Source organism: Eupeodes corollae, chromosome 3, assembly GCF_945859685.1.
Source record: "Eupeodes corollae chromosome 3, idEupCoro1.1, whole genome shotgun sequence".
NCBI lineage: Eukaryota > Metazoa > Arthropoda > Insecta > Diptera > Syrphidae > Eupeodes > Eupeodes corollae.
The window spans coordinates 107,123,678-107,145,253 of NC_079149.1; the positions used below are offsets into that span (position 1 = coordinate 107,123,678).

The 21,576-nt window shown below is 32.3% G+C and overlaps 1 protein-coding gene across 2 annotated transcripts; it reads right to left on the minus strand.

The window, feature by feature from the left end:
* Positions 1–1,613: 1,613 nt before the first annotated feature.
* LOC129952058 (P protein-like) lies at positions 1,614–16,257 on the minus strand. 2 transcript variants are annotated; one of them, XM_056064482.1, is made up of 12 exons: positions 16,035–16,257; positions 15,451–15,737; positions 8,550–8,700; positions 8,113–8,318; positions 7,907–8,055; positions 7,565–7,843; positions 7,289–7,492; positions 3,037–3,152; positions 2,507–2,972; positions 1,952–2,447; positions 1,796–1,889; positions 1,614–1,725 (listed from the first exon to the last, which is right to left on the minus strand). In XM_056064482.1, the coding sequence occupies exons 2-12, from the start codon at positions 15,644–15,646 to the stop codon at positions 1,641–1,643; spliced, it is 2,442 nt and encodes an 813-aa protein (XP_055920457.1). In that variant the 5' UTR covers positions 15,647–15,737; positions 16,035–16,257; the 3' UTR covers positions 1,614–1,640. The 2 variants fall into 2 exon arrangements, with proteins under 2 accessions (XP_055920457.1, XP_055920456.1); XM_056064481.1 differs by having other exon boundaries at positions 15,891–16,257.
* Between the last annotated feature and the right edge of the window lie 5,319 nt (positions 16,258–21,576).

Sequence of the window (21,576 nt, forward strand, 5' to 3'; positions counted from 1 at the left end):
GCAGTGACGGGTTCCTTCTCTAAAATCGAGCCTGAGCGAAGAAAACGGGTCTTGACATTAACGAGGATAAAACGAAGTATTTAGAGTGGAGTCACACCGTGAACAAACATGACATTTGACATGTATAACTTCGAGGTGGTAAACAATTTTTTTTACCTGGACACTGCTGTTAATTCTGCAAATGACATCAGCACGGAGATCAAACGTAGAATTACCCTTGCTAATCGCTGTTTCTTTGGCCTAAGCAAGAAGTTGAGTAATAAAGCCCTATCGCGAAATACCAAAGAGACACTGTACAAAACCTTAATCATCCCAGTCTTGCTGTATGGTGCATGAAGAATGAAGGATCTATTGGTATCTTTGAGAGGAATGTTCTGCGTACGATCTATGGTCCGGTTTGTGCTGACAGGCAAAGTGACATCTGGCGGAAAAAGATATAATCATGAGTTATACGAGCTGTAGAGAGACTTGAAACTGGTCAAAACACTGCGTGTTCAACGCTTAAGATGGCTAGGGCATGTCGAGCATGAGGGAACAATAAGCAGATGCAGGCCTCATCTCTGCTGTAGTGATAAAGTTGAGGCCGACGCACGTCAACTTGGTATTCAAAACTGGATCAAGCTAGAGATCGAGTAAGCTGGCGAAAGTTCTTATTTGAGGCCCAGGAGCACAATGAGCTGTAGTGGAATACCTTACTCAGTTTTATGTTTGTTCACCACTTTTGATATTCAGAATTTTGAGACCATATTTATTGATATCACTTCCCATTTTTCCAAGGCTAAAACAGTTTTTAAAAATTTTAAGGGCAGTCATTATCCGTTAAGCTTTTTACTAAAAAAAACGCAAATTTCATTTATCAAATATGAAATATAAACCTGGAACACATTAATGGCTTTCATTCATAGTTGGGAAAGAATGTTTACAAAACAATTCAATTACAATTACTTGAAGTTACGATTACTTGTAATTGCATAAATGTAATTGAAAACAAAAGTAATTAGTTTCCTGTTTGTAGTTATAATTTACATGTAAATACATATTATTTTGGTCAGCATTGTACATTGTACACAATGTGTATTGTTTATTCTTGTTTAATTATCAATAAATAACAATTTAATACTAATTTTTAATTACATTCATTAAGTAGGAATATTTATTCAATTTATTAATTACAATTACTTGAAAAAAAAATGAATTTACTAATTATTTGTAATTGAAATAAAAGTTGCTGCTATCACTTTTCAGAAATTAAAACAATCTCTGAGTCTACTTTTGCTCTTTTGACCTCAAATATTAATTTAATTTGAGTATCGCTTAGGTCTTCTTTCGAAAATAAAAGTGAACTTATTTATTACTGTCAAAAAAAGAATTTTAATAACATTCCCTTTTTTCTGACATCTGAAAAGTCTATGTCATATACTTTTGTACCACTTCGAGGATTTATAAATTGTTGTATAGAGCCGAAGTTCCATGAGTTCCATAAAAATATTCATAATATTCCATAATTGTGTAATTTATCCAGGTCTTTTAAATAGGTAAACATTTTTTAAACTAGTCTAAACATTTTATTGCATCAAATCCCTAAACTACCATCATAATAATAACAAATAGTATATAACAGAGATTAAAAACCATTATTTTTAATGCCACTCATAAAAAATATGTGCCACCATTAAGTACGATGTAATAACTGCAACTTGTCCAATCATCATGGGGAAAGCAAACCTATTTTCAAAAGAATAAAAAAAGAACAGTTTAAAAACCTTGATGCACATTATTATATAAGCATTCATACTTCAAATATCTTGTAAAAGTAATTTTGTATCCATGTTGTTCAGCTGTTCCAGCTGATAAGACATTTGCAGAAGCTCCATAAAGTGTCCCATTTCCTGAAATCAAAAATGTCCATAAGTCATTTTTTCATTTACAAAATTCTTCAATATTAATTTACCTCCTAAACAGCATCCAAAAACTAATGCCCAGACAAGTGGTTGAAGTGGAAGCCCTAAAGTGTCCTTTGCCACCAGCGATACTACAACCTTAACCATCATAGCTGTTACTGGAATACTATCAAGAACAGCAGAAGTCATCGCTGAGATCCATAGAATAATGAAAACTGCCGCTGCTAATCGATTCTCCTTGCTCACAAGCAGGATCACATCCTCTGTTTGATTACCGATCCATACAAAAAGTCCAAGCCTCTCTACACACTCCATGATAACAAACATGGCTGCAAAGAAGAGCAACGTTGTCCACTCAATTCTATGGACCATAGCATCCATGTCATTGCGACTGGAAATTATCATCAGGAAGACAACACCAAGTAGCGCCACCCAGCCCAGTGGAAGAGTTTGCAAACTTGGCACGGATTGAACAAAGAACATAGAAATCACAAAGACCAAAGTGAAGCCCGATTGAATCAGCAGCGTCTTGTTTCGAATTGGGTACTGAAAGAATATAGAAGAAATAAGACTATTCATCTTGATTTTACATTTATCATGCTTACGGCTGCCTTAAGTTCTTCCAATGTATGAATGTATGCATCCTCTGATCCAACACCACCTTGCTTCTTCTTCAATTTGTGCTTCAAAATGTCAACTTTCTTCATCAATGTCTCACGAACCAAATCTACATCTTTCGAATAGTTTGCCAATGAATTTGCTGCTCTCTGCCAAATAATGATTTCACGACGAAGTTCTTTCAAGGCTTTTGGTTCTCTAACTCGCAAAGAATTAATATCACAAAATTTAAGTCTCATATAAAGACAACTAAAGAGAACAGTTAGAACTACTCCCGGTAGACAGTGTGCTACAAACTTAGAAAATGTTACTCCATTTCTTGATATAAAATGATTTGAGCAAACTATTATGCTAATGGGATCACCAATGGGAGTTATTGCTCCGCCTATGTTGGCGTGAACTATGATACCCATTAGTACTGGCACAGGATCGATTTCCATAACTTCACTTAGTCTAAAAATTAAATTATTTTTTTTTTTACAGAATTAAGAACACAAAATGAGTCTTTGTTACGCACCTTATTGCAACAGGAGTCATTAGTAGAACAGTTGTCATGTTATCTAGGACAGCCGATATGCAGCATGTAGTAATGAGAAGGCTGTATATTAAAGGCCAAATCTTACCGCCGGAAATCTATAAAGGAAAAGTGAAGAATGTTAGTAGTTTTAAAATGTTTCCCTAACTGTGAAGATAAGTGATGTCTGCTAAATAAAATATTAAGTTAAACAAAGAAAGTTCCGAAATCTTAAACAGAATTGAGTTTACTCAGCCAAAATTTAAAAATTGCTTCCAAAAGTTTTGGAAACAGCAGACCTCTATTAATAATTGTCTACGAAACAACTTAGGGATTTTCTGGCCCAACCGTACATCCAGTGATAGGATAACGGGCCAGGAGGTACTTGCCATTATTACTAGAAAATAAAGAGTCGGTAAACTGAGAAGCACGTGGAGAAGAACAGTCAAAGAGGAATCGTCGAAATTGAAAAAAGCTGAAGAAAACACATCGCTGCAAAGCACACGATAGTCCCACAAGGAAAAACCACGGACTTTAAAAGTCTGAGCACATGAGAAAGTAAGTAAGTATGTATAAGTATTTGTTAATTGTTTTGATTTCAAGAACTTCTTATTTCGAAAGAATTCTATCAATCGAAGATCAAGAAATCTTTTCATAAGAAATCTATCGTACGATTATAGAACTCACAATATTACATCCAAAGAAATTTTCAAAAATGTTCGTAAATGGGTAGATGGAAAAAATTTGATTTCGAAAATCCAGCTTTGCTAGTTTAATATTCGGATCCTTAGCAAAAACATGGGTAGGTGTAGATTTTTGAATTATACCGAAGCCGCCAAACTTCTCTGCTAGTTCTTCTAAAATCTTTTTGAGCTGAGATTTTTAGTCAATTTTGATGTGTTTTTACAAAGATTTCAATATTTAATTGTTGTATTGGATATAAAAAAGATATTGATAGTAACGTCTGTGAATTCAAAAGCTATGAGGAGGTAATATGTCTGGATCTAAACATTTATGGCAAGATATTCCGCATATTGCCAACTTATATAAATTGTAACCAATGGGATGCGGATTATGAAAAACTAAGGAGTTTGTTACATCGGTAAACCTGGTTGAAAATTTGCTGCTAGTTTAAGATTTAAATGCCAGGATCGTAAACGAAGGAGGAACGGCAAATGATCGAATTGGTATGAGCAGGAGAACGAAAAATTCAACGAAGAATGGAAGGGGTGCAAAGTTGTTGTATCTATGCAAAACTTTCGGGCTCCGGATCCAAAACGGTACCAGTGAGGGAGACAACTAAGGTAAATTCACATTTGTTGGGAAACAAGGTAGCTCTTTTATAGATTGTAGTTTGGAAAGAGGTAAATGGAGCTCACTTATAACTGATTTTGGAGTTCAAAAAAGAAACTATTCAGATCATATGCCAATTGTGGTAACATTTAAATGTGGCGAAATGGTACGAATTTATAAAGCGCTTTGTAAGGAAAAAAGAGTAAACTATTATGAAGCTGAAGCAGAAAAGCTAGCTAGATGTAGTAGTCCCTCTGAATTTTGGAACTTGGCACGAAAACTAAATGGATAGAAGTATATTATCAATCGTGGATTGGATACTTCTACTCTACGAAATCATTTCGATCAACTGCTGAACCCAGCAATGTTGAACCCAGTCATGATCTTCTATCCCCAACCCTATATTCATGACGAGATTTTAGACAGTGCAATTTCCCAGCATGAGGAGGTTCGCGTATCGTCCAACGCACTAGCAGATGGAAAAGCGGCAGGTGCAGACAGGATACCAGCGGAATTCTACAGATATGGCACTGAAGAACTGATTAAGAACCTGGCAAACATACATAATCAAATTTTTGAAACTGGAATCATCCCTCAGCAGTTTAAAGATGCTTTGATTTTTCCGATACACAAAAAAAGACACATCGAAGATCCAGCCAAGTATAGAGGAATTTCGTTTTTGAACGTTTCCTATAAAATCTTTACTCGGATTCTACTAAAGCGGCTGAACACGTGGATAGACTCGAATAATCTATAATGTGAGTCTCAAGCCGGATTCAGCTCGGGTTACTCGACCATCGATCATATAATCGTTTTAAGGAGCATTGCGGAGTCTTTTTTGGAAAAAAATAAAAAGCTATACACTTTTTTTGTGGATCTTAAAGCTGCATTTGACTCAGTTGATCCAAACGCATAGAAGTTCAATTTATTTGGATCCGAGATATCGTTTAAGTTTGGAAGAGTTATTCAGAACTTGTACGCAGACACGAGAGCAGCGGTATGGATTGGAAAGCAGGTATCGGGATGGTTTCAGACGCAGTCGGGAGTAATACAGGGTTTGCTCTTAGTACTAGCACTATTTATAAATGACATCACTGTCGCATTACTAGGAGGTGTTTGATTTACTGGAGAGATCATTAAAGCCTTACTCTTCGCAGATGATATATTCTTGCTGGCAAACCCACAGCAATCCTTACAGCTTATGATAAATTGACTTTCAGAATACTGTGGACGATAGAGCTTGGCAGTGAACCTGAACAAGTTGAAAGTGATGGTTATCAAGAAAGGTGGAGGAAGGTTAAGCTCAAGTGAACAATGGTACTTCAACAATGAGAATATAGAAAGAGTGAAAGAATACAAATACCTAGGAGTATATTTTACCTAAAACTTAAGTTTGGAAAAAATTCTTAAGGCTAAGACCACGATTAACGTGGCATGGAAAGAATGTTTCAAAAAACAAAAAAACACTGCGCTTAGCAGTAAATATAAAGATTTCGAAGCAGTATCCCAATCAATCCTGTGATTTACGCAGCCCAAGTGTGGGGAGCAAAGAAATTTGAGACTGTGGAAAAACTTCTGAGATTTTACAAACTACATGATAATGTTAGAAACATTCTTATCCCCACTTTTCATAAAAACATTGAAGCTGCAAGTCTATTAGATTCTGAAAGTACAGAATATGCCCAACAATCGCTTACCAAAAAAGCAGCTTTAAAAGCGATACAAAGCAAAACAGGATGGGTTAAAGAGTGTATTGGGCTAGCAGAAGATACAGGTGTAACTTTAAATCTCAGCTCTCTTAAATAAAGTGGATGTGTTTAAAATTCTTATATATTGGAAAACAGCACTTATTTATAGAAGCAGACTTGGAGATTAAAATTTTTAGTTAACACAAATGCAACTTAATTAATTACAAAACTTTAATACAGTTGAAACTTTGTCAATCAGGCAGACGGCAAAACCATACTTTAAAGGTTGTTAATGAAATTGTACAAATAATTGCAAGTAAATAAAACCTATCTAATGTAATCTATTGGATATTGTGTTTTTAATTTGAGAATTTGAAGTTTTGACTGTTTAGGTCTTTTCTGTTTGAATATTTCTTTAACTCTAAAATTTGTATGACTCTGGAAATAACTTTCTCTCGAACTAAAACCTAATTCAATGATTGTCAGACTTCCCTGGAAATTTGTGTCGCGATACTAATAAAGTAATTTTTAAGCATGGTTTACATAAAAGGTGTTCGAGAAAGGCAAAAACTCCGAGGGAAATTTGTATTAGTCCAAAATAACTAGATTTAAATTATTTAAATGGGAAACATTAAATAAACAAAACTTGTCGAGAATCTTCAAGGGAATTTCTTTTTCCTGGGAATATTTTTTTTCTGCTTCAAATGCCCTGAATTTTTGTTTAAGATCCAACTGAAGTCATTGGAATTGCTTTCCCAAAAGTTTGCTAGGAGTAGGGACTTTGATATTTCCTTTGATTTTCTTTTTAAAGTTTATACAAATCTGATAAATACTAAAATATTGGTCCAGTTTCTATTTTTACAATTTCGGGAGATTCCATTATCACTAATCTTAGTTTATGAAATCGCTTGTACATCCTTTAAAGGCTAAGGAAGGGAATGGCAGGTATCTCTTTCTACTGTTTTATGTCCTGACATAGCCGCAATTTAATTGGCGTTGGTTTTATCATCCCAAACTTTGGGTAAATTAAAAATGACAAAACGCCCGAAAAACCTTAACCCAAACCTTGCTTTTTTAATATTTGCATTCAATGTCCTACACCTTATTTTTAATGGTTTGTTTTATTAACAATGTAATAAGAGCCAAGTAAACAGTTAGTTTAGGCCATAATGGCAAAAATTAGTTAGTATTGGTCTAAGCTTTTTTGATTAAGTAAAGATGATATTATTGCATGAAACTTATTAACTCTATGAATATAAAAATGGTTGGAGTACCTCAAAAGTCAAGACTGCCAAATAATCAAAAACTCCAGTTTCCGTTAGAATCGCAACAAGTATCATCATCGAAAAGAGCAATGTTAACATTTCCATATCCATCCAAACGACGATTTCTTCCATTGTCGGTCGATCACCTACATAAGCTAAAATTGCAATTGAAGCAGTCGAGCAAACTATTGCTATAAATGTCCTATGAAAAACCTTAAAGAAAAAAGTAAGTTGAAGATATTTTCGAAATTCAAATTTTGAATTAAAAAATAAAGTTAAACTTACCTCCCAAACAAGTAGAGCATAAAAAACTGATAATACCAAAGTAGATAAAATAATTCCTTCTTCAATATTTATCACTAAAGGATCATAGAAAATTTTCAATGGAAAACCCGATGATGATTCATTTGTAAACATTTTCAATCTCAAACGAGTGTTATTGTCTTCTTCTAATTGCATAATTATATCAGGACTTATGTAGAACGTGTGATTTCTTAAACTCATAGCAGTCGAGTCGTGTTCGTTTTCGGAAACAATTGGCACAATCCATGGCTTAAGTATATCCTAGAGATATGATTTCAAAATTAGATTTCTGTTTCTTAAAATCGGGATAGAATTTAAACTTACCTCAGAAATTTCACTGTCATTCCAAGACATCGAATTTACTATTTGTAATTGAACTGTCAAAAAGTCTCCGGTTAGATTATACGGCTCCGCAAAAGCACCCAGAAGTGTGATTTTGAAATTACCACTGGGATTCCTTGGAAGGAAATAAACTAAAAATGAAGTAGTTTAAAATCTTGAGTTGTTTAAAGAACTTCGATTTTATTTACGCTTTTCTTCATATTCAGGCACTGAAAGTTGCTGTTCAATCAGATGTTTCTCATGGGTAGTTATCAAAATTATCGTTGAAAGGAACCAAAATATCAATAGACAAGTTTTTTTGATAAATTTTTCCTTTTGAACTTCCTTCTTTGTTATTTCAGTATCATTTAAGGATTGATGGTCAATGATTGAATTGTGATTTTCACAGTTTGGACTAAAATTATAATAGAAATAAGTTATTACGTATGTTGAAACAGGGATCGCAAAACTTGTCACCACCGCTTTAGAGATAAATGTCAATATTTGTTTGACATTTGTAAACTACTAACGGTAGCAAAAGAAACGTCAATTAGAGATTTATCTCTTTACGAAATATTATCGTCAGTGATCACAGATTTTGCATCACCTTACACACATATGTGACTAAACAATGATAGTCATTTACCTTTTTTCCTCACAAGAACAACTTGTAAGCCGACCTTTACGCTTGTAGCTTTTCAGATTGATATATTCTGATTCATCTTTGCTTTCATCCAGAGTTGATTCGATTTCGTCACCAGAACTGACGTATCGTTCACCATTTGGTGTAGACGAACCTTTAAATAAAAAAAATGGTGTTTCTGTTCAAAATTTTGTTTCAAAAAACGGAACTTTTTATAAAACAAGGTCTAATGTTTCACTAATTTTAATAGTTTTTAAAATTTGATGTTTTTTCAGAAATTCCCATTAAATGTCAATTTCAAATCAATTTTCAAGCAATACAAAACTTGAAACTCGATGCTTCTTTAGTACTAGTTTTGCAGTAATACTTTCTCAGTAATACTTTCTGAGACTTGAAAAATTATAACTTTTCTTGTGACAGTCCAATGAATCGGATTTTAGTTATTTTTTAACATTGACAGTTAAGGGTGTGTTCATAGTGAAAATTCGAAACTGTCAAATCCCAGATGGAAAACTACTTTAAGTCAATTTAAGTGACCTCATACAACATTTTTTAGAGAACTTTGTAGTAATTACATTTAACAGTGTGTGTTACCTCACTTTCTTGTGAATAAATTAACTTTATTTTAATCCGTGTGCCAAAACAATGCCAATAAAATTCAAATAAGTACAGAAATGTCTACCCTAAAGTTTGATGTGAATCCATATCCTAACATCATTTTAAATTGAAATCTGGTGGAATTTCAAAAACTTGAAATCATTAAACGAAGCTTTCATGGAAGTTCTCAGCTTATTTTATATTTATCTACCTGAATATACCTATGATTAAATACAAAAAAAAACATTGCAATTGAATATTGTTACTTGTTATCTGATGACATAAATTCACATCAGATTTAGACAATGTGACGCATGTATCCGTCAATAAACTAATCTGCATATAATTGGCCTTTAAATTTTTTAAATTCAAATGCAAACTATGCGTGACAAATGTTGATTTTTATTATATTGTTTATTTTGTTTTCTTTTCCATTTTTCATACACAATTAATTACTTTAGTAGGAAGGTGTTTCATTATCACAAATTTACAAGTAGTGCATGAAATAAACTTTGTTGATTAATATAATAATCAAGGTGTAACATTTTAAGTATAATTTCTTATTTTAGCACCAAATTTGCCCTAATGATGAGTATTATAGTTGTTCCATTGAACTTTTTTATCTATTTATAAATGTATTGTATATAAAATAAATGCTAACAAATATTGGCGCCTATTTTTTATTAAATATCGATTTACTTAGGAATTTTTGGCAATTGAGTCCGTTTACTTTTCTTTTGAATTCTATTGTTTGGCTTTAAATAGTTTTGAATGAGGTGCTATTTTAGTAATTTTATTTTTTAAATCGGAACATTTAATTTTAGACTTTGAGTATGGAAAAATTTGGACCGTAATTTTTTATATTTTAACGAGACTATAAGAAACGCTTGTGTCAAGAATTTTGAGATAACAATTGATCTTTAAACTCAAGAGTTTGTTGTATTTAGATAACAATTAAAGCATTGTTACTGGCTGTGTACTCACTTTTAACATTTCGAATTTCATCCAAGTATTAAAAATATTTGAATATGAATATTTGTTTGCTTTTAACTTGCTGAAAATTCATAGCTATTGAAATATTGACGGTCAATTCCTTGAGAAAGTTCTAAAATCAATTTTAAACTCGACCAAAAACTCTTAGTTTATCTATGACACTTTGTTTTAAAAATATTTAGAATTTATTTCTGTAGAACTCAGATTAAAATCATATTTGAGTTCAGAGAGTTTTAGATCTCGGTTGGATGGAACTGTTTTATAACGTTCTTTTGGTATTTTCGTAAACAACATTGGCAAAAAGTAAGTATTCTTAAAAATTTTTTCAGATGCATAGATGTCAAAAGAGGCGTCTTCTCATCTCATCTAGAATCATATTTATTTACACTTTTATCTGGTCGTGTTGCTGGACGATATTTCTCGGCATATTTTAAATAGCTCTTATGTCTATTTGTGCACGCTCTATAATCGGGATCATAATAAACACTAATGTGAATTTATGTAAAATGTACGAAATATATGTAAAACTAAAACGGAGCGCACGAAAATTAAATATGATATAAAGTAAAATTTAATGGGTTTAAATACATTTAATGAAACTTTCAAAGTCCACAATATTCTTACCTTATGAATCTTTTATTTATGACTTTTAATTTCTTATTGCATAGTCTGGTCTAAAATTCATTCCAAACTGGAATGAATCTAAAAATAAAGTCTTTGAAAGAACTAAAAACTTTCCTAAACCGAGTTCCAATATCCTAGGCCCTCTAATTTGATATTCTAACAATTCGAAGTTCTAACTAAAACTGAGATATAAATCAGAGTTCTAGAACTTGATAAAAAAAATGAGTAATAACTTAATCCAGCTCTAATCGTACGAAAAACCAAGTTTTAGAGAACTTTCTGAAGAAAATGAGAGCGGAACAGTAATATTTGTTATTTGCAAAAAAAGTAATGTAAAGAAATTGCCAACAAAACGATCCGCAGTAGCCAGACTTTTGTATTTAAAAATCAAAAACAACTGAAAGTCGATCTGTTAGAATAATAATTTAAGAAAAAAACACAAATAGAGAAAGTTTTGTGAAAATCAAATGTTAAAATTAACTTAGCAAAAAAACTAACTAAAACTAATAAAATGGACAAATTTCAAGAAGAAATGGTAAGAAAACATCTGGAAATTGAGATTCTATAAAAATAGTTTATTTAACAATTGCAGCTTTGACATGAAATAAAAACTTCAAGAATGGGGTTTGTTCGTAGACTACTGCATGAACAAGTGGTATCGAAGCGAGCTTGAAATGAGCTTGATTTGACTCTATTCGGTGAGGGATCGAAATCGATTAAAATTTGTGAAGAAAAACCTGTGTGGAGGAGTTAGTTTTACAGATAATGCATTATGGTCTGTTTATTTGCATGTTTGTGTTCCAAAAAAATAGGTTTGTTTTAATCAAATTAAAAAAAAAAACAAAATTGCACATGGAGAAGGTAATAATATTCTTATATGTTGCTGAATTATTCAGTTCTTCATTGTTTAACACGAATCAAAATATCTCACTTGCACTTCATAAAAAACATCGAAACACCATTTGCATTTTCAAAAGTGCTGTCAAACTTAATCATTTTAAAGTCTTCTTGTGCAGTGGAAACACCAAAAAGATTTATTTAATCTATATTTAGGTAAACCTTTGGTGGAAACAAAGCAAAACTTAACTACCTTTTCTATTGTTGCAAAATAAGCCCAGTTGGTTCATTTTCATTAACAAAACTAAATAATATCAACAGTAACAGATTTTTTTTCCTCCAATGGAAAACACATGAATCCAAATGCACAACTACTCAACGAACACAACCATCGAGATACAAATGCTATATCAATCCTACCAACATTTGAGAACAAAATCACATAAGATCCATTCGAGACTCTTATAAATTTCAAAAACCCATCCCTAGCCTGATTCTACTCTAACTTTTATCGCTAGTATATTCATACTATGAATATTGTTTTTCCAATTCGTGTAAAATCCTACCATACGATACATTACCAACAAAACACGGGTATTAATTAAATAGAGTAATTAGATTAAGTTAAGTTGACTAAAACAGCTTGCAAAAATTGTATCGTAAGCGAAAAATCAAAAGTTTACTTCTGGTACATAAAACAACTTATGCCTAAAATTGTTTTGGACATTCTTAGCTCAAGTTAAACTAAAACATGACAATAGGTTTGATGGCTTAGTAAGTAAACGTTTTACTAGTTACGATGTTCTTTTTTTCATTGAAAATGAAAAAGGTTAACTTTGAATCAATTGTTTCTAGCAAGCGCTATCCTTTAATAAATATTGTCATCTCTTGCTTTTTATAATTCCTATAGCTAGGTGATTCAAAAGACAGGGGAATTTTCTATGAATTTCAATACATTTGAAAGAAGTGTATTAAATGAAAAGAACATTTTTAGAATACCACCCATCCGTTCACGTTTGTCGATATTTCTAAAACTTTAACACAATATTTAAAAGAGGCTGGGATGCGACCCACACTAATACGTCTACATCTATAGATTTGTATTGCTCAAAAGGTTTGTAGGTTTTCATGTTTTGTTAAAAAAAAGTTATCAGTTAAATTATTTTAAAAAAATTAAAAATAACCAGCAATATATTGCATACGATGAAATAGTTTTGATTTTAAAATCTATTTTTGTAACTGTTAGATTTTTTTACAATATCTTCTGTAATAAGTTTGAAGATAATGTTTTTTTTATTTTGAAAAGATATTTGAGTCCAAAGTAAATTTTTACCAACTTTGAGTAATGTTTTTTTAGGTTTTTATTTTTTATCAAACAAATCGCCAAATTTGATTTTTCTCAAAATTTTACCAGTTGTTGAAAACCGTATTTTTCGTTGCACAAAATTGTTTTGGGGATGAAATCATTTTTTATTCGTAAAATTTTCGATGTGTTAATTTTGTTTCATTTATAAAAGCCGTTAACTAGATTTGTTTTCCAAAAATATGTTTAATTCAAGTCTCTAGCGTCACTGGTTCGTGAGATATTCATTATTAACCAAAATGTTCACCTTTTTTGAAACTGCTATGGTAAAAAAAACACCCACGCAATTTTCTTGAAAGCCCTTTCTACATCTTTCTGCCTTATTATCTGTATAACAGACGTACGTACACACGCACTCACAGACATCTTTCTAAAAATCTTTTATTTCGACTCTAGGGAACTTGAAACGTCGAAAAATGTCAAAATTCTCAATTCTACAAATCGGACCCATTACAATAACTTCCTATGGGAAGTTAATAACAATAATTTGTGTGAGATAAAAAGAATTGAAGTCAGTACTTCTTTATTTGTTTTCATAATACTTGTGACGAAAACCATTTCTGTTTTTTTGTTTGTAGGATTTCTTATTTTGTCAATTAAATTTTTCTCAAAAATTACTTAAATTTAGTCAAGCCAAACACCAGTCAAAATCTATTTTAGCAGCAATTTGTATAAGTTTGTATAATCTATTCTCAAGATATTCGAATCAAACATCAGTTTTGACCAATTTTGAGTATTTTTTTTGTAAATTCTTATTTTTCATCAAAAAAACTGTCAGTTGGTTTTTTCAAAAGATTTGATGTACATGTTGAAAATAATACTTTCTATATAAGAACTTCGAATTCAATTTCTTTAATTTTCTTCAAGATATTAGTGTCGAAAACTAATTTTTACCAACTTTTGGTAATGTGTTTTTTGTATAGGTTTTTATTTATTTTTTTGTAAAAAAAACCGTTGCCTTGATTAAAAAAAAAAAAAAAACTTTTCCTAGAATATTGTTCTGGAGTTGATATCACTTTTCGCTGGTAAAATATTTGACGTGACTAATTATTTTTGTAAGTTGTTTTGAATTTAAAAAAAAAAACCTTTAATTACAAACTTAGACACTCATCCATACACAGACATATCTCTTTAATTCTTTTATTTAAAATTAAAACGTCAAGAAATGTCAAAATTTTCAATTCGACAAATAAGACCGATTACAATAATTTTCTATGGGAAGCTAAAAAGTCTAAAGCTCCAATACAATTTGTATGGAAAACAGGTGAACAACCTCTAAACATCAATCTAAAAATCTGAAACATTATGGAAACATTATGAATCCAAATAAATCGTAAGCTTTTCTTAGAGTTTCAATGCATTCTTTAAAGCACTGCTTTAGCAGAATTAGGTTGCTCGCTCCCGAATACCAGACGAAAATAAATTATTTCCCTAGGGAAAACCTTACGAAACGAATCAGGAGACCGTGCTGATTAAATTGGATCCCTTTTTGGGCAACATTTGATCTATACATCCAGACGCAAAATATCAATGTAATTTCAATCTGCATTATCGTTTTGCTAAAACCCAATTTTTAAAATTTATTTTTTGCACTTTCTTCATTAAAAATGTCCAGTATTTTTTAAGGAAATGATAGGGTTTATAAAACCAGCTTTATATCAAAATTCCATTTCGTCTGAATTTTTTTGGGGTAAATGTCTTAATTCAATTGTTTTTAATTTCATTTTTAGGTTTTGAAGATCGAAACATATTTTCAAAATTATCTAAGATCTATTTGAACACTTGCACTTTACAGGTTAGTGGATTCACTAAACCCAGAAAAGACAAATATTCGTATAAAATCACAATGCAGGAAAACGGTTTTGTTTCCAATTTAAGTTTAATATCCCAATATTTTAAACTCTAAATCTACATACGCTAAGTCCAAAAAGTCTCCGAACAGCAGCCTAATTTTAGTGTTTTTTTTTGAAAAAATAACTAGGAATAAATGTGAAAACCAAAGTGATAACATTGAAAAAAAAGTAAGTTTCCCCTTCACTTTATTACCAAAATTTAAAAAATTGTGATTGTGAGTTTTTAAAATACTTGTTCATAATATATATTTAAAACAAATATTTTATCTCAGAATCAACTAAAAGAAAGCTGCTGTACGGAGAATTTTTCGACCATGTGTATAAGTAATGCTGTCTCTCGCCTTTGGCTAGATGAAGAAGTTTGTTGGGGGAGGCCCTACTTCTCACAGGACTCTAGTACCGCCTTAAGTAAGTAAGTATAGGTAGTAAATAATTTAGGCATCAATTTAAAATCGTAGAAATTTATAATCTATCACTGTAAAATTTTCTTAAAGCTTTTATTCAAAATCTTTCCAATACAACACATGAGTCTTTCGCAAAGTTTCAAAAAATTCCTTTAATTATCTTTTAGTTCAATGTTTCTCCTTATCGAATTTAATGGAAAAAACTGAAAAAAAATCATATTATTATAACTTACCATGCAAACGATCATTTTCAATTTGAAAAGATGCCAAACTAGGATCCTGTCGTATTTGCTCCGGTAATTCTCGCCATACTTGTAATGACTGTTCTGTTATTTGATTCGGTTCAACTAAATTAAATATTGATCGTCTTCGATTGGGTTCTTTAGATCGATTTCGTCGAAATACTTTCAATTGATCACGTATACCCATATTTAAAAAGAAAGTTATTCCTCTTCTTGCTATTATTAATTTTATTTAATTTTATTTTATTCTTTTCCTTAAATCACCAACATAAGTCTTGCTAAAGAGAAACACAAATATATTAGAGGGTGAAATTATTGCCAAAAGAAATTATATCAAAGCACAAAGAGGTGTTTAATAGCATTTCAAATTATGCCTTTATTTATAAAAATCCAAAATGAACGGAAATTTTGGATACACACGAATTAAATACCTGCCAAAGATTGCAAAAAAAAAGTTGCAAATGGAAATTTTTCAAACAAATTAAAAGTAAATAAAATTCACAAAAAAATAAAAGACGAACGATATGAGCTGGCGGTAGGAAGCGCAATAATCCTTCAAAGTTCTTATCACTCACTTATAAACTCTAAAAAACCGTGTATTCTATTGAAGTATTATTTATATATCCATTCAAATACCGCGAACAATATGAATCTTACGCTAATAAACACATTATGTGCGAAACTCCACTCGGTTCCGAACCTTAGGTCCGTTCTCTTTATACTAACTGATGGATGTCTGGATTAACAACAGAGAATACTCAACCATAACACATCACAAAATTATTGCTTCTATTACATCCAAACCACCCTAAGCTACAAGCACCCAACACAAAACGCTCTTGAGCGAAACAAATTTAAAACCAACAAAAAAAAGAAGAATATTGAAAACTTATTTTTGGCAAAAGGAAAAGCTTTTCAGCGCAGCAATGTTTGTTTTTGTTAATTTTATTTTCTTTGAGCATTGGTTTTGAAAACTAAGAAAAATATAACCCTCCAAAGAGGCAGTGGGAAAAAAGCTTAAAAGGGAAAGTTGTGAGAAAAATTAGTACACCACTTTTCGTTAACAGGTGTGTTTTGAATGTCATTGTTAAGCATTACACCCTTGTATTTCTGGTGGTTGTACAGGGCGTATGCGTACTGTTTTTTTGATTATAATTTTCTGCATGTACAATATTTTCCTGAATTTTAGTTCTTTTTTCAGAAAACAACATATAAATTAAACTAAATACAAGTATTTATCTTTTATTCAGGTCTTTCGTCTTCATGTATCAAAGCTATCTCTAGGAAACCCAGATTTCTGTTGATTTTTGCATAGCTGATAAAAAAATGTCATAAAGTAGTAGTAGGTAAAAAAAAGCTCGTATTCCGGAAATCCAGAAATAAATAAGCTGACCCTGATACGGTGTTTCCGTTTTAGAGCCTTGAACTTTGTTATGGCTTCCTTAAACCTTAAACCACCTACCACTGTCTGGAAATAAGTTCCCACGAAAATCACACTTCAAAACCTCTCTTTAAATACTCATCCTCTCCTTCTTCCCAATTTATTATCAATATCAAGTGGTTTGTTTATCTACAACACTCCTCTCAAAGCTCATGCGTTCGGCCTTAATCAAAAAAGTTGTCTTATCTTAATCAATGTTGTCGATAAGACCTCTCTATATATTATATATGTTCTATCTTCTATATTATCAAATATTTTTGGATTTTCTTTTAAAGTCTCATTTTTATTGGATTATTAAAAGCAATGTCAGCTAAAGTATGTTGGAAATAAAATAAATTGAAACTTAACAAAAAGCTTTTATTCGAAAGCGTGTTAGAATACATATTTGTTTACTTATGTGACGTCACACAGTTCTTTGAGTACTTTTGGTATTTCTTTCGTTTTTTTTATGAGCAGCTGATTTTCTCATGTTGTTTTGACTTTTCCTGTATTTACAAAACGGAAATTCAGTCAAGTAGATATTTCCACTTATTTGTGTTTTTCCTGTTCCTTTTAAATTGGTCTACTCTAATAGTTTTTTTTTGTGTATTGGTTAGGTGTTCATTAGTTACAGTAAGAAGCTATGTATATGTTGGTATTTGTCTTTGTTGTGTTTTTCTTTTATTATTGATTCTGAAAAACTTTGTTTATCAACAAAGTTCAGCTACTGAATGAGTGTTCTGAGTAGGTTCATAGTGAGTATGTATCTTGCTTTTCCAACTACAAAATAAGTTGAGAGTTTTTAATTTTTCAAAAACACCTCTCTTTAATGTTTGAACTTATCCTTTTAAGGTGTGGCTCATATTGCATTCCAAAAGGCGGCAAAAAATGACACCGAGACTTTTGAAGGACATATTATATGTATACTGTACATTTATTAGCTTTGCGTATTGACTGAGTAATTATTTTTTAAATTTGTTTTTCAATTTTCTTACACACGAGTATTAGAGTACATACTCGTAGACCGGTGATGGATCAAAATGATAGGCAATGAGACTGACGTGATGTTAGGAATGTAATCAACTAAAGGTGTATGTTTCTTCGTCCTTGATAGATACACTCGTAAGGTTCTTATTATTGAAAGACAATATACATTCTTATAGAATGTTATACGTATATAACAACCTTTTGGAATAAATTAATGAGGCTTGGTTATATAGACAATATATGAAGGATAGCATATGAGTAAATGTCTCGTGATAATTTGTGATGGCGAGGATAAATAGCTAAGCAGGTGCTTAGAAGTGAGTAGGCTACGTATTATATGGGCATTTACATTGCAGTCCAAAGAATTTCACATTACTTCTGAACTTTTCTCTTGTTTGTAGCATAAAAAAGTTTGGTCTCGGAACCCTATTCTTAATGTCTATAATAAAAATAATAAAATATAAAATATAATAATAAATAAAAACGATTAGGAAAATGAAGTGATCTCTAAAAGAAAGTATTTTTTTCAGCAAAAGCAAGGCTCGAAACAAAAACCAAACCATTTGTGATGTGTGTTCAAATTTTACTCCTAAGTAAATACAACTTATTTCAAAGAATAAGACTAAGACTTAAAATAAGCAAGGTTGCAAATTTCAAAATTGGTTTTATGACAAACAAAATTGTAGGCTATCTGCGATAGTACAATCGGATTTCTTTTCTGATGCATTTGTGAACGCATCCCAATGCAGAAAACAAAACAAAGTAAACAAAAAGGCCTGACTTAGTCCGATTTGTATGTAAATAGAGTTTATAAACGTCAGAGAAAAATTTCTGCTAAACAAATTTAGTTGAACTTTTTTTTTCTTTTTTCCAGCATTGAATTCCATTTCCATGCTTATTCGCTTTGTACTTAAAAGTTTAATGTGGTAAGTTGTCCACACACTATCTACAGTACTTTCATCATCCCTTTAAAAAACAATAATTTAAATTAATTTTAACAAAAAATTTACAAAATATTTGCCATTACTACATTCTTTACAAGGCAGTGCTGCTTCGTCCTTTTTGTTGTTATAAAAATTATTTTAATAATTCCCGCTCTTTCTGCAGCCAAACAAATTTAGTTGCACAATTTACCCGACGCTGACGACAGTCTGACGTTTATGAACGGTAGGTACTGCAGTTTGACTAGGTTAGTTCGATCGAAAATCTGACTTTATGAATGCAGATAACGCAGATCTTAGTTAGGCTGACGTTTATTATTACCTACCTACCATCCATAGGTAGGTAGGTAGAAATGGCGATCTCAAGGCAACCTAGCCTGAGATCCAATTAGCGCTGTAGTGCGCCGTCTTGATACCAAAAACTCGTTTGACCTTTGATTGAAAGGGATAGATTGATAGAGAAGCTTCATAGCGATTATGTTAGAGCCATTTTGTCGCATTGAGAAAAAAGATTAGGTCTCTAATCTTTGTCTCAGATAGCTCATCAAGTTCGTGAAAGAATGCTTTTCCAAAGTATTTCATTCTAGTGTTTGCCAAAGCAGGACATTTTCAGAGGAAATGGATTATCGTTTCACTTTCTCTTTGGTCACTACAGCTACGGCAAAAGGTGTTGTAAGAGATACCCAACTTCTCTGCATGAACTCCTATAGGCCAATGTCCGGTACAAACCGCAACAATCCTGGCTATGTCTTGCTTTGGCCTGCATAGAAGATCGTTTGTACGGGTTTTATTATAGGTGGGCCATAATGCAGTTGTATAAATTGCTCCACCTTCGGTTTAATTCAGTTTGGTAGATAGAAAAGATTTTACCCTTCATAGCACCAAGAGGAATGTTAACCATTTCCGCAAATGAGCTATGAAGGGCCGATCCTTGCCTGGCTAGCTCGTCAGCCCGTTCATTTCCAACGATAAAACTATTGCCCGGAACCCAGATCAGGGTGACACCGAGGTTAATATTCAGGATCGCAAGCTCATCATGACATTGTTGGACCAATTAAGATTAGGATATGGCCGAGTTACTGGCTTTGACAGCTGCCTGACTGTCTGTAATGATAGCCACATTTCGGTTTTGGTTTTTTTTAAGTATCTTACATGCCTCCCTTATTGCCAGCAGTTCAGCCTGAAAAACGCTAGCAAAGTCAGGAAGCCTAAAGGATTTGGCTACATTAAGGGACTCAGAAAAGATCCCAGAACCAACTCCGCACTCCATCTTTGAGCCGTCAGTAAAGATGGTTGTGTCGAAACCTATCGACACGATATCATCCTCCCAATCTTCTCTCGATGGGAAAATAACCTTAAAACCCTTACTAAGGTTTAAAGTAGGAGTGCAGTAGTCAGTGTCTACCGAGATAATATCTAATTTCGTAGTGTTGCTGTGACCGTAAGGTTTTGACAACCAGCTATTAGATTCCTTCAGCCTAATAGCGCTACAGGAAACTATGTATTTAATAAAAAGGTCGATTGGTAGAAGATCCAAAATAACGTTTAAGGCGTCCGTTGGGCAAGTATGCATGGCCCCTGTGGTGCCCACGCCAGCTGTTCTCTGCTAAGAGCTGGCCACCACACAATCGAACCATATGTTAAGATAGGGCGTACTACGGCTGTGTACGTCCATAAAATCATCTTCGACTGAAGTCCCGACTTTTTGCCGAAAGTTTTGCTGCAGGCGTAGAAGGCAACACAGGCCTTCTTAACCCGTACTTCAATTTTTAGTTTCCAGTTTAGTTTAGGGTCGAGTATAACTCCTAAATATTTTGCACTGGAAGACAATGATAGGATATGACCATTGATTCGAGGTAGCGTGAAGAGCGGTACTTTAGTTTTGGTGGTAAAGAGCAACAGTTCAGTTTTACTTTGGTTAACTCCTAGTCCACAACTAGTGTCCCAGTTGCTAACTTTCTTCAAAGCTGAGTCCGTGATTTCACTAATCACAGAGGTGTACTACTGAATACACCCATAATAATGACTTTTATTTTATACTGTTGCAAAATTTTTGTATTAATAAACTTTGAGGTGAGTGCACAGTTATCTTACAGAAAACCATCAAGTTGGAAAGGTTTTTCTACGTTAGATAAAATCAATAACATGGGTATATTATGTATCATACATACAAAATCTTCTACAAGCAAAATACTTCAATCCATGTCCGGAAACGTACCCGAAATGACCGTTCAAAATAAACGCGCCTTTTGATTATTCGGCGCCCATCTTAAATGCGATCTGACTTTGTCAATAGGAAAGTATTGCCAAAAATCGCAATAAAACCCAAACTCAAAAATATAAGAAATATTTTGATTATGACGTGAATTATGTTCCTCTGGTGGAGTTTCCTCGTCATCATCTTGAATTTCTTGAAATAGTTATTCAGGAGAAAAGATTACATTTTTGTAATAAAAAATATTATCCATTTCCTTCCATTCACTTCCAAAATGTTTGAATAGCTTTAGCTTTTCTTTTTTTACTGGGACCTTATTATCAAGCAATTCTGGTGTTTTTAATCTTAAGCTTTTTCCTTTTTTAGTGATGGACTTAAAACTTCCCGAATCCACTTTTTAATTTGCTTCTCCTTTTACCACGATGTTTTTATTTTGTTTTAAAAGCACGATGCGTTTTGAGGATGCAAAAGGAAAATGCAGACCAGGTGGTTAAACATTTTTGGCAACGGAAGATTTAAAGTCGAAGATGGATACTTCTCCTCTAACGGCCTTA